This window comes from Cyprinus carpio, chromosome B21 (genome assembly GCF_018340385.1).
Source record: "Cyprinus carpio isolate SPL01 chromosome B21, ASM1834038v1, whole genome shotgun sequence".
In the NCBI taxonomy this organism is placed as follows: Eukaryota; Metazoa; Chordata; class Actinopteri; order Cypriniformes; family Cyprinidae; genus Cyprinus; species Cyprinus carpio.
Genome location: NC_056617.1, coordinates 16,223,590 through 16,238,159, shown reverse-complemented (window position 1 = coordinate 16,238,159; position 14,570 = coordinate 16,223,590). Strand labels below are relative to the sequence as shown.

Genomic DNA, 14,570 nt, shown 5'->3' with positions numbered 1-14,570 from the left:
GAGAGAGAGAGTCAATGATCTTCACCAGACTACTGTGAGGACAGTTAGTCTCTTAAATTCAATTTAGCTGAGGGAGGAGGAAACAAAAGAGATGGTGAGTGGAAATCAAGTACAGGTCAATCAAATGTGGGGGATGTTTGAAGATGAAGGGAGAATCACAGAAACGGGAAAAAAAGAGAAAAGCAAAAAAGACTACATCAAAAATACTTTAGATATTACGTCTACGGTAAACTTAATGGCAAAGGTGTAGAAAACAGAAGATTAGAGGCAAAAAAATGGTTCTTAAAGACTGACCAGCTGGAGAAAGACAAGAGGAGAGCAAGATTGAATCAGCAGGGAGGAGTAGCAATCCTGCATTGCCTCCCTCTTCGAGCCGAGCCGAGCCGAACCGAGTCACACCCAATTCTTTAAGACCGAATAGCAGGAGAGAGGCCAGTCTCATAGAGTAGAGCAGCAGTATTAGTGGAGAGAGAGAGAGGGAAATGTGATAATGCTTAGGCATGGGGGTGGAAGTGGGGGTCATGTGACCCAGCTGCAGTAGATTCCACAAAGAGGTGTGGCCCCCCATAAGCTGGGGTGTGGCCGCCCTCAATGTGCCCCTCCTCCCAACCTGGCACGGACACACGGTGAACACATGCACTGTGAACAAACATATATGCATTCCTTTTGATGGCTCATGTTGTCTGAGATAGCTGGTAAACACCACTGTTACCCAACGTTTCATACACACTGAATGAGAGCAGAACGTGTGTAAAAAGCACTCACCAAGAGGCTTTGGTGAGTAAATAAAATTGTGTTACTTGCAAACAGGCAGGAACTGCCACATTTAAGACAACTGTTACGACTGATGGGCTGACACCTTTCGATGCAAATAAAGGAGAACCACAAAGAAATGGAAAATGGTAAATATGACCATTTCTAGCTTTGAAAGACACTAACAATTAATAAATAAAAATGAATCATTTTCAACATTAAAACTAAAAAAGTATTTTTCATGAGCACTGAATAGTGTACCCATAAAAAGTTCTCTCAGCCAATGAAACTGGGGGATGGGTCTCTGCAGGGGAGTAAGATCTTACCACATCTTTCCATCCATTAAGGAATCCCAAAAAAGGCCTGGAAATGTTATCATTAGTTTATCTATGATGACTAAAGTTTTTAAGCTTTCAAACTCTATTTGGTAACACAAATATCTAATATTCCTTGCAAAGTGTCACAAAGATGAAAATATGATGTGCGCTTATGTTTTGGTTTATGCTGCAGCTAGACAACGAAATCACTACTAAATAATACCAATGTCAACAATCCCAAAAGATAAACATATATATTATCTTTAATTTATTCTAAAGCATAATGCAAAATACAATTTCATGTCAGGTAAGTTTTTTCTTAATTCACCCACAACTGGCAGAAAGTGACTTTTGGACTCTGTCTGCAAGTTATACACACAAGACCGGCTCCAGCAATATGGAAGTATGTGAGCACTTCAATGATTGAGAGTAGCATTCGCCCACTAGCAAAATTTACCAGAGTGTGTGTGTGTATATATGTGTGTGTGTGTGTGTAAAGGCTCCCCTGGGAGCTTGTGCTGTGGGTAGTTCCAGGAATAAAAGAGGGTGGGGTGGGTGTGACCCCAGTCCTTCTATGCCCCAGCAGGAAGTTACGGAGAGAGGAGGGGGTTCTCATTACTGAGAGAGGGAACATCAATGATTAGAGAGGAAAGCACAAAGTACAGAGGATAGCAGAGAGTAGGAAACGAAAGAACGGGAAAGAAGAGAGGGAATGATGGGGGTGGAGGGGGAAAGGAAGAGAGAACCATCACAATCTGGGTCATGGCGATCTCTCTCACTCAGTAGCTCCCAAGCCCCCTTGGCAACCAGTCCCCGCCCCAGTGCGGCGTGGGTAGACTGGCCGTCTGGGACTGCATAGCTCACCATGCACGCCCTTCTGTCCATCCCTCCTTCTCCAAAGAGAGTCATACTTTGGTACTCATATTTAGCAAGTATTGGCTTCCTTGAACAATGGCAGAAATTATATCGGAACCTAACAATCCTCATCATGAGGGAAGAGCAGGAACTGAAGAGGTATCTACAATCCACATGATATAAAACAAAATGTTGGGGCAACTAGTACAAAAACACTAGTGCAATACTGTTAAAAGTCATCATCTTCTACTTCAGGTGTTTCATGATGGAAATGCAAGATTTATCAGAAAGTACAATTTATGGTGTACAATACCTTTGGCAAAAAGTCCTAAAATTTAACCAAAACTGCTTTCAAATGCAGATGGAGTCACATAAGCACAGGACACTAAGTTTTTCTTCTTCTAATTCTCCTTGATCTTTACAAAAACACCTGGAATAAAGGAAGCCACACCAGATTAATTCACGATTGCATTTGTTGAAACAGTTAGCAGTACAAACCCATCCCTAATTCCATGACACATTATATCTCTTGGGCACTGCCAAAAAAATATCAGGGGCTTCCCAGGCTTGAATCCCAGTTTTTTTTTTCTTTTTTTTTCAAACTTGACCCTCAACTAAGCACCTAAGTCAGCAGAACCTTGTTAAAAAACCATTGCTCTTTAAGAATGATACTCTGGGACTTACTAGGACCAGAAGGGGCTAAACTCATAATGCATGAGGCCCTGAGAAGGAAGTAGGACTTTAGCTCTGAAAGGTCGAAAGGGTGTTCAAAGCCGTATGTTGCACAATCGTGTAACCCGAGACTGGACATTGGCTTGTTCTCCATACCATGGCTAGGCCCAACTGGACCCCCTGAACATGCAGAGGGGGCAGGGAGGTGTGGGTTGTTCTCTGAGTGGTGTGGGACAGTTTTCCTAGCAGCAGGGAGGAAAGGCAGGGTCTCTCCACCTCCCTTGCTGTTGTGTAGTTAGTTTCTCTGACTGCTGTAAGTACACAAGTAAAACCTTTGCCCAAATTCCAAAGTGCAGGAGCTGCCCCAATCTAGGACCTTGTCCTTTCATTGAACCATTGAGGCAAATGGGGGTGGGAGGAAATTTAGTAGTGAAACCATTCCAAGTTTAAGAAGAGATGTGGCAGATGACAGCCAATCCAAGACTCCTTTTCCCATCATGAAAAATGGGTATCACATATCCACCATCTTCTAAGATTTTATTCCAAAGTGACATTACTGCACTAACTATTGTAGATACTCGCCCAACCAGACAAAGCACACAGAGGATTCAAGAAATTAAACTTAAAATTTTAATCTTGATGTTACCAAACTACAGTAACTCTTGTCTCAGGTTCAGCACTCTGGCCTACATTAAGTATCATATGAAAGCTTAAAAAATAAATAAATAGCGGGATGCAAGGGTTGTATTAGTCTAGAGAGCATTTTGTATATAAACATTTACACACAATCTACAGTCTACAGTCTAGCACTATAAAGCACAGGACACACCAAGCCAACGGTTTGTCGGGCTAGTTTATTTGGTGTGTTCCACACGTCAGCTCTCATCGTGCTCACATCAGCGGAAGTTTGCCCAATTCAACACGTTGAATAAGCGTCGGGATCATCGGCACGAGTGAGAACTCTGATTGGATGTTGAGTTTAGCGAATAGGTCAGTGCACAAGCATTAAAGCAGAAGTAATGAAAACTAGTAAGTAAATGAAGGCGGCACAGACAGAAGGCTGTTTTTTTAATAAAGTTATATTTTTTGAGCTTTGTTTGAGTAGAGAAAGGGGAGCGGGACCAGAATAGGACCTCGAGACGGGAATCGAACTCGGGTCGCCGTGAGCACAGTTGCGCTGTATATGTCGGTGCACTAACCACGAGGCTATCGGACTCGGCAAAAGGCTGTTTTAATGTTACGTGATCTTACCCAAGCATTTCAATAGCGAATATTTTCATAACATGAGCCGCTTAAAATAAATAAAATTATCAACATAAATGATATTCAAAATGGTAAACAAGCACTGCTTTGTTTACATTTAGTATATCTGCGTATATCCTTGTTTCGGTTTCTCCTTTTAAATGACAAATATATACTATTGATAACTGCTGATATAGACAGCTAATTCCTCTCAAGCAGGGGCAGAAGTTAGTCTGCAGTCGGCTGTAGCCTGAGCGGTGTGTTCAAGTGCAGCTTTTTGGTCCAGACGCTGCCGAAGCAAGACACAAACACCGTCAGTTTTCATCACTGCTAGTTCTTTGAAGTCGGCTTGGTGTGTCCCAGTCTTGAGCCCAAATAAAAGGAAAAAAAGATAGATCATCTATTTTCTCGTCTCATGAGTAAACACAAAAAATATGACAGCAGAAACTGATTTGAGATCAGATTTTGTGACATGGTGCATAGCAAAGCTTGAAAATACAAAAGTAGAGTAGTGATGTGAAATCTTGTCTCCAAGGATCCAACTCATGGAATATCATTGCTTACCTCAGTGTGACTAACATTTTACATAATCTGAATTAGTAGGCAAAAATCTCTTGTTTGCTTGTTCAACCTTTTTTATTTATACAAAATTTACATTTTGGTGTACATCTGCACTAGTTTGCAGGTTTCTTTCCAGTCATTGGTTTGCACACTTCCACTGACAGTGCTTTTTTGCACTTAGCTTTTCTAAAGGATGTCAGGTAAGCTGCTTGGTCAATTGATGTGACACACTTTCGCATTCAGCAAGGAAACTAGTGGTGTATGACTTTCTGGTTTGAACAAAATTTTTTCTCATTGATTCATATTTGGAAAAAAAAGTATAATTGTGTTAAGTGTAATAATTAATTTCTTTCCCTGACATGAAATTCCCGATTGTGACTGTATTTCCCCTGACCACACCTTAAGAAAAGAGGATGCTGTTTGACCAACATGTAAAGTGATCAACTATGCTAAAACTATTCTGCAGAATGCAGCACATTCTTTTTTAGCTTTGAGGAATGAAGGTATCTATGTGCTCATGTAAATTAACATTAAGCAGGTATATATTTTTTAGGTATATTTGGATTTTTGTAACTTTTAACAGTTGATGACTCATCTAGCACTCAAGAGTATACAAATGTCTACCCCAAAAAAATTTGCAATAGCATGTAGCAAATAATGTTTTACAGCTGTTACATAAGCTAAAAGTCATTTTTTAATAAATAATATAGAAAAAACCCAACACTCCTGACTTTGTTTCAATAGGAAATATGTTAGCACAGGAAGTTAAACTGCACTTTTAAAGAAATTTCATCAGGTCTTTAAATATAAAGTTCTCTCTCCTTTCTGTAAAATGTTTCAGGGAATATTTTTCTGTACTTGTTTTTGGTATGGTAACTTTTCACCTTTCTCTGTCATCTTTATGTAAAGTATCAGTATCCAAGTATCCATCTTAGTTTTCTAGGATGCAAGCTCTATTTACATGTAAAAACTCTGAGAACTCGTCATTTTGACAAGTCTATTTGATGTAATTCTTGTAAGCTGTAAAAATAAGTTGTGGTTATGAGGGTGAAGTGAAACAAACTCCAAATGATGAACTGACTGACAAGTAAACTTACTTTGTCATTGCTTTTCTCAGAGCTGCTCCACTAACTCCATGCACTGCCAAATAAGGTGTTCGAGGACCAGCTACGAAAACAAATGAGATGTTCCTTTAGTGTTCATGGAAGAAGACAGCCTCTCCAGCACTTGAGGGGAACTACTCTTTTGTCAAGAAAATAAGGTCTCTGGTTGTGTATGCATGTGTGGATCTGTGCGTACGTGTACATGTTTGCCACTGCTGTTTAAATATGTCAGAACAGTGTAATTTTAATGCAGTTTGTTGGGGCCTGGGGCACATCTTGTTCTGTGTACTAGCCAGTACTGTCACTGCGTCCCTTCATGTAATCAACTTATCGGTCCAAAAGCAAAAGAAGGGAAAAAAAAAGAGTGAGGCAGAGAGAAAGGAAGAGGCAGAAGGGGAGGATACACATGTAAGGTCACAGCTGCATGGGGTGTGTAAAGGGGATGAGCAGCAGAGGGTTTGGTGACACACACAGAGTACAGGCTGTGGTGCAAGGACTCTGTCCTACCCTCTGGTTCTTTCCGTTAGCCTCTTGAAGGTACAAGGCCTCCCTTTGGCCAAAGACCCCCCTGTGTGTCAGGCTTCTCTCCGTAAAGCACTATGCCCTTAGAAAGTACTGTTCTGGTAGCAGTGATAGTTTCCGGTGGTAATACCATTAATACCAAAAAAGGTCCTTTGTCAATAGTGTAGCGATGTATGAAGCACAGCTCACACAGAAGTCACTTTTAAACAAAGCAGCTTTTTCACTGCACACTAAAGGTAGTGTCACATGAGTGAAATTTCAGCAAATTTTGAAAGAAAAAAACAGGCCTATTGTCTATAGTGTAGCAATGTATGAAGCACAGCTCACATAGAAGTCACTTTCAAACCAAGCAGCTATCTTTTGGTCAGTGTAGCATGTGACAAACTTAAACCAGTAGCAAAATCGCCAAACCACAGTAAATGTCACCCCTTTAAATGGGACAAGGAAGCAATTGTGTATCCAATATGTAAAGTAAAATGAATATGTAATCTAAACATTATATGTAATGTAAAGTTCAATCTATTCGGCAGAATTTTGCAGCACAGAAAATTCAAAAGCCAGTTCCTTTTGGGTCAGCACATTATGATTACAAAAATAGAAAATTTTTAGATTCAGTACTGCATCTCCCCGAAGCAGAGACTTAGAGATTGGCCTTGAGTGAAGCTGCTAGGCTGCCTACAACTCCACCCTTTCTCTTCAGCGTCGTGTCACCCTCACACACACAAGTCGTGGTGGAACAAAAGGTCTGTGTGCAACAAGAAGGGCCCTGCCTCAGAAGAGTCTGCTGGGGGATGGAACAAGAAGAAGCAAGCTGCGAAAAGAGAACCGTAGGAGTTTTTGAGGTGAGAGTTGAGACCAATGTAAGAATCACCTGAATAGGTCAAGGCCAACTGAATGGCTGAAGCAGGAAACACAGGGCTTACAAAGGGTCTGAAAGAAGGACACCACTCTACTTTAACACTTCACCCGAAAACAATGAATTTCAAGGAATTGTTCTCAGAAAAATGAAAATTCTATTATCATTTGATACTTTGCTATCTTATGTGACACATAAGTGTTCTGAAGTTATTTTAATGAATTCTGGTCTGTTCGTCACACAAATCGAAGCCATTATTTACTGAACATCTCCAGAGTAGAAATTAACATCGATCTAGCATTAATCAATGTAGGCTCTTTCCTAATAAGCCTATCTGTCTGAATAAATAATTGTTAGCCTCTCTTTAAATTTCCATTTCTATTTAAATATATTTTAAAATATTATTTTTTCCTATCAGGATTCTTTGATGAATAGAAAGTTCAAGAAGTAAAAAATAAATAAATAATAAATAAATAATAAATCAAAGTACAAAAATCTTTTTATTTATAAATGTATTAATTATTTTTGCTGTCAATTTTGATCAATTTAATGCATCTCTGCTAAATAAAAGTATTAACGTGTGGGGAAAAAAAAACTGATCAGAGCACACCTATAACATGACGAAAAGACGGCTTCAAAAAGACCCTATGGTCAGTGACTGGTATTTCTTCCAGTAAAAAAAACTGATCCGAGCACCCTTACCCAAGACATGCAATTAACAATACCAAATGGTATCAAACAGCAATAGCATTAGCACTTTATAGACACAAAATTAATCAAAAAAATTCAGGAGATTTTGAATATAATGCTATTTCAAGGTTTTTTTGGTCCTTTTTGAACCTTGTCAGAGTGGTCACAATAAACAGGAATTTCCTCTTCTTTTGTGTTCCCCTGAAAAACTGTAGGAGTAGGAGTAAATAATGACAGAATTGTCATTTTTGGCTGTACTGTTTCTTTAAGAATACCAACAAAGATTTTTAAGAATACTCTTAAAATACATTAAGAATGTACATTGGCTGCAAATAAATTCAAACAAAGCCACACCTAGGACTTTCTCTTTATGGTTGGCACAGTCACCATAGCAGTGAACCTGGCCTTATCTCACCTAAAGAACTTATACTGACAAGAAGTGAAAGCAAACAGAATGTTCCACTGCAACAGCGGCGTCCAGCAACAGCCCTGCGCTTCCGCCATTCTAGAGTGAAACCGACTCAGCAGTCACTAGCTAACAGCTGACTTTTTAAAAAAAAATGTACATTGAAGCTGAAATACAGCCTGAACGATGGCAACAATAACATTCAATCTAGACTAGTGATCCTCAAACCCTTTTAACAGTTTATATTACAGACTTTGTGTTTAAGTCTTCCCTGTTTTTCACAAAAGCTTTGTTCTCTAGAAACCGTGTCAGTTTCGGTTGAAATTATTTATTATAATATATAAAGTATTAACATTATAAACACTGAATTAATACCAACATATGAAATTAAATAAATGACAGAGAAATTAGGAATGTTGGACAATAAATATATAACAGATTGAGGAAACTGCGTTTGCAGTATTATCTTATATTAATGTCCTTTAAAGGAAAAACACAAAAAAAAAAAACTGAATAGCATAATTTCACAAACACACACACACACACACACACACACACACAGCCACTTTCTCCAGAATTATTTAATTATTTAATTATGACAGACACAGCAATGCATCATGTAGATCACCATTTGTAGTATGTTCCAGGGGATTAAAACGTAACTTACAATATATATTTCAGACTTAAAGTTAGTGGAGTAATAGCAACCAATATATAGTAATAGTAAATGTGTAAAGTTGCATAATCTTATTATAACTTAGTGTAATAGCCATATAAATCATTATTATGGCTTCTATGGCTAGGACCTGCAGTTCCTAAAAGGAATTAAGTTTAGTACTAGACTAAAAACAATTAGCAGGTGCATAAGACAGCGCTACGTCCCATTTCAAAACGCACTATATTTTTATACTTTTGTGAATTATTACCTGTCAGGGTCTTTGGGAAAACAATGAAAGACAAGATGTTTACTGTCACACTGATAGTTTTTGCATTGGATTGCCCAACATGTAAATATAACATGTAAAGTATGCAAGCTTTAGGACATACTATCACGTCATTCAATTGTGTCTTTTACGGAGCGCTCTGTCGCGCAGTTACATGCTTCCTGTCACTGTAAACTGGCCTGTCAATCATCTTGTCATAGTTAACATCCTCCACATTTCACTTCATTTAACTTCCTACCATATCAGAGAGAAAAGTAGCAGCACGTTGATCTGCGAGCCGCGGGTCTTCATGCGGAGAACCCTGCTCATATTTTCTGCATTATGTTGCATTTAAAAGATAACGACCAAACAGATGTTTATAAAAGTTTACATTGCTGTTGCAAATGAAATATAACACAGATAACGTAAAATAAATATTTTTTTTTTACCAGGTTAAATGTTGATTATTAGTAACTCAATCCCCTTTAACTAAACCTCTTTACTTAACCGTAGGTCGCATACATCCACCATGTTTGTAGTTTTTTCATGCTTTTTATTAATGTTTGTAGTTTTCAACCGAATCATGTCAAAGTGCAATGGTTTGTGGGTAATATTAGCCATTGGAGTGTGCACAGATCCACACTTCAAAAATTGACCTGAAATAGTAGACCATTTGGGGACTTTTGGCATACTCTTTTCAACGTACTATGCTTTGGGACACACTTATTTTAATTTCACAAATGGATAGTATGAACATTGGGACGCATGGTTGGTCTTCTATACTTTGTCTCACCACACCCTTCTGACGCAAACTCTGCTGCTACTTCCCATAGCCCTCCCCACCCTAAAACACACACTCACACACACATACACAACAGTCCTAACATGCTCATTCATTTACCTCCAGTTCTTTTATTTAAAAAAGAAAGGTCTGTCCTGCTGCATTCATGCAGAAATTAAGTTTCTTCACATGACGCTTGGCTGAAATGTAGCCTTGCTAATGTGATGCAAACCTCAGTGTCTCAAGCCATTTAATGATGGTGAAGCAGATGAGCACCCAAGACAGGAAGGAAGAAGTTTCTCTCTTTCTGAAAGCCAGCTCATCTCTGCTGCAGAGCTGCACTGAGAGAGAAAAACACCAAGAGAGAGCTGGTGATGTCAACTTTAAAGGCATACAGTTAAGATGCAATTCCCAAAGAACATACCCGAGTGGATAGTCTATACTTCCCTTGGAAGAATTTGCTCGAGACAAACCCATTTTTGCCTCACTCCTCAAAATTAAGCTACAGTAAAAGGCTAATGCAAATGTCCAGCATTTGCATATGTTTAGAGGGGGCTACAGGAAAACAAAGTTTCTCAACTAGTTTTCCAAATCACGTAATTTTCACATTCTAAGCAATGGCTTGCATGCTGTTTCCAACATCAATAGTCACACACACACATTGAGACACACCCTCCCCACCCTGAGCACCCCACCCCCGCTCCCTCTTTTTCACTGCAGACAGTTTGGCAGAACTGCAGGGGTTGCTATGGGGATGGGATTCTTTCCCTGGTTAATGATTGTGCCGCAATGGTAGGGGGTCATTCTGTCACATTGCCTCTAATCTAGGGAGACATGGACAATATCCTTACAGTCCCATACCACACACACAAACACACCCCAGAGCCCCCACTCATGCAAAACCTCACCTCTAGCTTGTTTTACTTCCTTTAGGTCTGTGCAGGGGGCAAGGAAGTCGACCGGAAGTTGAAGTCGGCCGCGTGCCGCCATCTTGTAGCAGAACTTCACTTGCGTTAGCATCCCATTGACTCCCATTCATTTTTGCGTCACTTTGACAGCGAATAACTTTACATCTGAGGCGTTTAAAGACTCCATTTGTCCATTATTTATTTCTAAAGATACACGACAATGTATAAAGGGCTCCATTACCTTCTATGTTACATTATGGCCCCGTAGAAACAGTTTTTGTAAAAATAGGCTAACGATTGCGTCATAACCACTCGACTCTCTGTCGCACAGTAGATAAATTACCGTACAGACAGGAGGAGAAGCTCGCAGGCAATCGGGGAGACGTCAAGAGATATGGCGTACTGGCGTTACATTTTAAAATACTATACAAAATAATTAATCAGAATACTTACTCCTGCTCACTCACGCCAAAGAACTCCCCGCTCAAACTCGCCGTCTCTGCAAGATTAACGATGGCAGTTTCCACGCACAGCTACTAGAAGGTTTACATCTGTCAGACAGGTTGCTGACGTCATCAAGCTTAGTTTGAGTCTGCGCGTCAGAAACGGAAGTTCTAAAAATCGCTAAAAACGGGCTTCACTTGTCTCAATTGAGTTCCAATGGGGTCGCTGTGTCCATTTCTTTTACTGTCTATGGGTCTGTAAGCTAAACCACGTAACGCTGCATGTCCCCTTTAACCTCTCAGTCTCATTTTCCCTCCAGCCAGTGCACTGGTGCCTCACTTCCTCTGCTCTCTTGGACAACCGAATCCTCCTCGGGCAGCTCTCAAAGTAAGAAAAGACCTTGATTGTATCTGAGATACATTCGTTTCTTCTGCCCCAAGAAACATACATAAACTCTTAAAAAAAAAAAAAAAAAAAAAAGAGCGCCCCAAAAAGTCTAGCACATTCTTCATGCTTTTGCTGAACTTAATCTCATTTTTATATTTTTATATTAAATATTTTTTTTACATTTTTGGTACTTGCAGATTACAGATTACCGTCACCTGTATTTTCATTGCTTTTGTAATTTTTTTTATTTTTTATTATTAGAGAATAGGACTGTGCAATACTGAAGAAAAATGTAATATACGATACGATAGTGTGCAATATTTGCGATGCAAAATAGATGCAATATAAAAAAAAACATGCAATATAAAGTTGCATCAATTTAATGCAATCAATTTAAATTCCATTAAAATATATTTAAAAAATTATACAACCAACATAGGTTTCAGAAAGAAAGCATCACTACAACTTCTGAAAGTGAACAGCCATGTTTACTGTTGCATAAAACAAATTGTACATTATTAAAAGGTTAGTTATTTCACCCAAAAATTAGCCCATTTTACTCATTCTCAAGACATCCTAGGTGTATATTACTTTTCTTTCAAACAAATCCAATCGGAGTAATATTAAAAATGATCCTTGCTCTTCCAAGCTTTATAAGGCAGCAGGCGGGATTTTTTCAACAGTCCAAAAGTAGTCAAGTAAAGAGCATCCATAGTAAAACTGTGAATAAAGGCCTATTGTCCTTTATTTAACCAGGTAAAACTTTCTGAGATTAAAAATCTATTTTACAGAAGTGACCTGGCCAAGATGCAGCACTACAACATTTCATAAGAACACTAAAGCAATGTGTTGACAACAATTAAAAACATTTACAAATTAATTCTTCCTTCAACAGCTCATTAATCAAGAATTTAAAATTGCTCATTGACACTAAGGTCTGCAACTTCATGTTGTGTTGTAAAAAGGTTCCAATCATTAGGTGCTGCAAACTGAAAAGCTTATTTTCCAAGTTCAGTTCATGCAAATGGAACCGAAAGAATGTACAAGTCCTGTGAGCACAGAGAATAATCTCCAAGAGCTTTAGGCTGGGTGAGGGAACAAAGATATAGAGGCAGTAACCCCAAAATGGATTTATAGATGAACATGTACCAGTGATTACGTCTGCGTGTTGATAATGACGTCCAACCAACTCTATTATACAAATCACAATGTTGGGTACTAACATTACAATTTAATATAAATCTGAGCTCACAGTAATACAGAGTGTCCAAAGAACCTAAAAGTTTGGTAGACGCTGATTTATACAGAATGTCTCAATCTGTGAGGTTTTGAGTGATAGTTGATTTGCCACTTGTTTCTTTGATCTTGAAAATAACATAGCATTAGTTTTAGTCACATTCAAAGTCTGTTTTAGACCACAAAGCCTTTGTTGCACAACATCAAAAGCACTCTAGAGTAAGGACACAGCTTGGTGTAATTTAGGTGTGCTACAATAAATCACAGTGTCATCAGAATAAAAACGAAAATTAACATAACCAATATTCAATTAATATAAATAATAAAATCAGAGGCCCCAAAACAGGTCCCTGAGGAACAGCCCTCATAATCTGCAATGGTGCAAATGAATGGCCTTCCATTTGCACACATTGTGTTCTACTCACTAAGTAGCTTTCGTCTCATTTGACATTCCAATTTGTTTCAATCTAGTTTTTAATAAACTGAAATCAACAATCGAAAGCCTTGGACAGATCAATAAAAAGTGATGCACAATAATGACCTTTATCAAGCGCCTCAATTATATCGTTTAACCCTAGTCACAGCTGTGGTTTGTATGGTGTTGTTTCCTAAAACCAGCCTGATTATGTGAGAAAATATCATTTTACGTAAGATATGAAATCAACTGCTCACTAATAAGAGATTCAAAAACCTTAGACAAAGTACAAAGTTTAGAAATCGGCCTATAGTTATTCATATAGGAAGGATCTCCTCCTTTTAACAATGGGACAACAAAGGCAGACTTCCATATATTTGGGAATTAATTTAAACTCAGTGAGAGACTATAAATATATGTCAAAGGGGCAGCAATGTAATCTGCAGTCATTAAAAAAAAAAAATGGTTCTAATTTGTCAGGACCAGCTGACATATTTAAGGCTGGACCAGAATATTTGATTATTTGAATATTCATTTGGTGGGTTGGCATTCGATTTTCAATTTTGAGATTCAAATGTTCTTTTTTTTTCAAACACCTGGCATCCCCCGCGAAACTAGTGCATCACTAGTGCAGTGTTCGTTCTCAGAGCATATAAGCCCTACCCGCGTGAGGCACGCCGCTTCTGGCTCACGCTGTTCTGTAGTTTATTCATTCTGAACGTGTCGCGTATCCATATTGCACCAAAATGAGACACTGCACTCCCTTGGGTCTGCAGCCACACACCCGCCACACGTGACGTCGATTGGATGAACAGTTCTCGACATAATAAAAATGCAAACAGACACACAGAGATTCCTGCCTTTATTGTACCGTGTCTACACTGGAAGCAACAGTTGTTGTGTCGCGCCGCAACAGCTAAAGTCTGTCTACACTGGACGCGACAAAGCAACCATTGAAAATCATTTGAAATTTGTGTCAGTACATCATAAATAGAACGCAGCAGCAGTTTATACTGTCGGGAATTTGTCAGCCGCACATCCAGTGTAGACAGCATAAAAGGTTCTATTGTATTTTTTCACGCCGCGCTGTTCATGTCCGGTGTAGTCACGGTGTTAGAGAGAAAAATACGTTCAGCCCCCTCCCTCCGAAGGTTCAAATATTCGGTGTTGATTACTACCGAAGCTTCGAAGCTCAAAGAATGGTATTCAGACCAGCCCTAGACTTATTTACATCTAGTAGTTTGAGAGCTTTTTTTATCTGACAAGTAGAAAGCTGTTTAAAACTAAAATTAAGAGTTGTTAAATTCCTTCCTCTGATTGCCGTATAATTATTCATATCTATAGTTTTAGGTACCTTTAGCAATGATCCTACAGCAACAAAATGTTTATTAAAACAATTCAGCATCTCTTCTTTATTTAAGATTTTTATGGTATTGTTCATTATGTACAATGGAAGTCCTTCAGGCTTTTTTGTAGGGCTGAATGATTAATTGCATTTG

At 38.7% G+C, this 14,570-nt stretch overlaps 1 protein-coding gene across 4 annotated transcripts in view; it reads right to left on the bottom strand.

Annotated features, from left to right (window-relative positions):
• The window catches only part of LOC109045386 (Krueppel-like factor 8), a 41,585-nt gene that overhangs the window by 16,474 nt on the left and 10,541 nt on the right, over nt 1–14,570 (bottom strand). For 2 of the 4 annotated variants that reach the window (XR_006157654.1, XM_042748130.1), the window contains exon 1: nt 295–1,477. The exons of the other annotated variants lie outside the window; for them this stretch is intronic. Coding sequence is in view for 1 of the 2 variants with exons in the window: in XM_042748130.1 (XP_042604064.1) it covers nt 295–357 (63 nt within the window). In the remaining variant the exon portion in view is untranslated. Of the gene's footprint in view, nt 1–294; nt 1,478–14,570 lie in introns of those variants that run through there. 4 annotated transcript variants of the gene reach the window in all.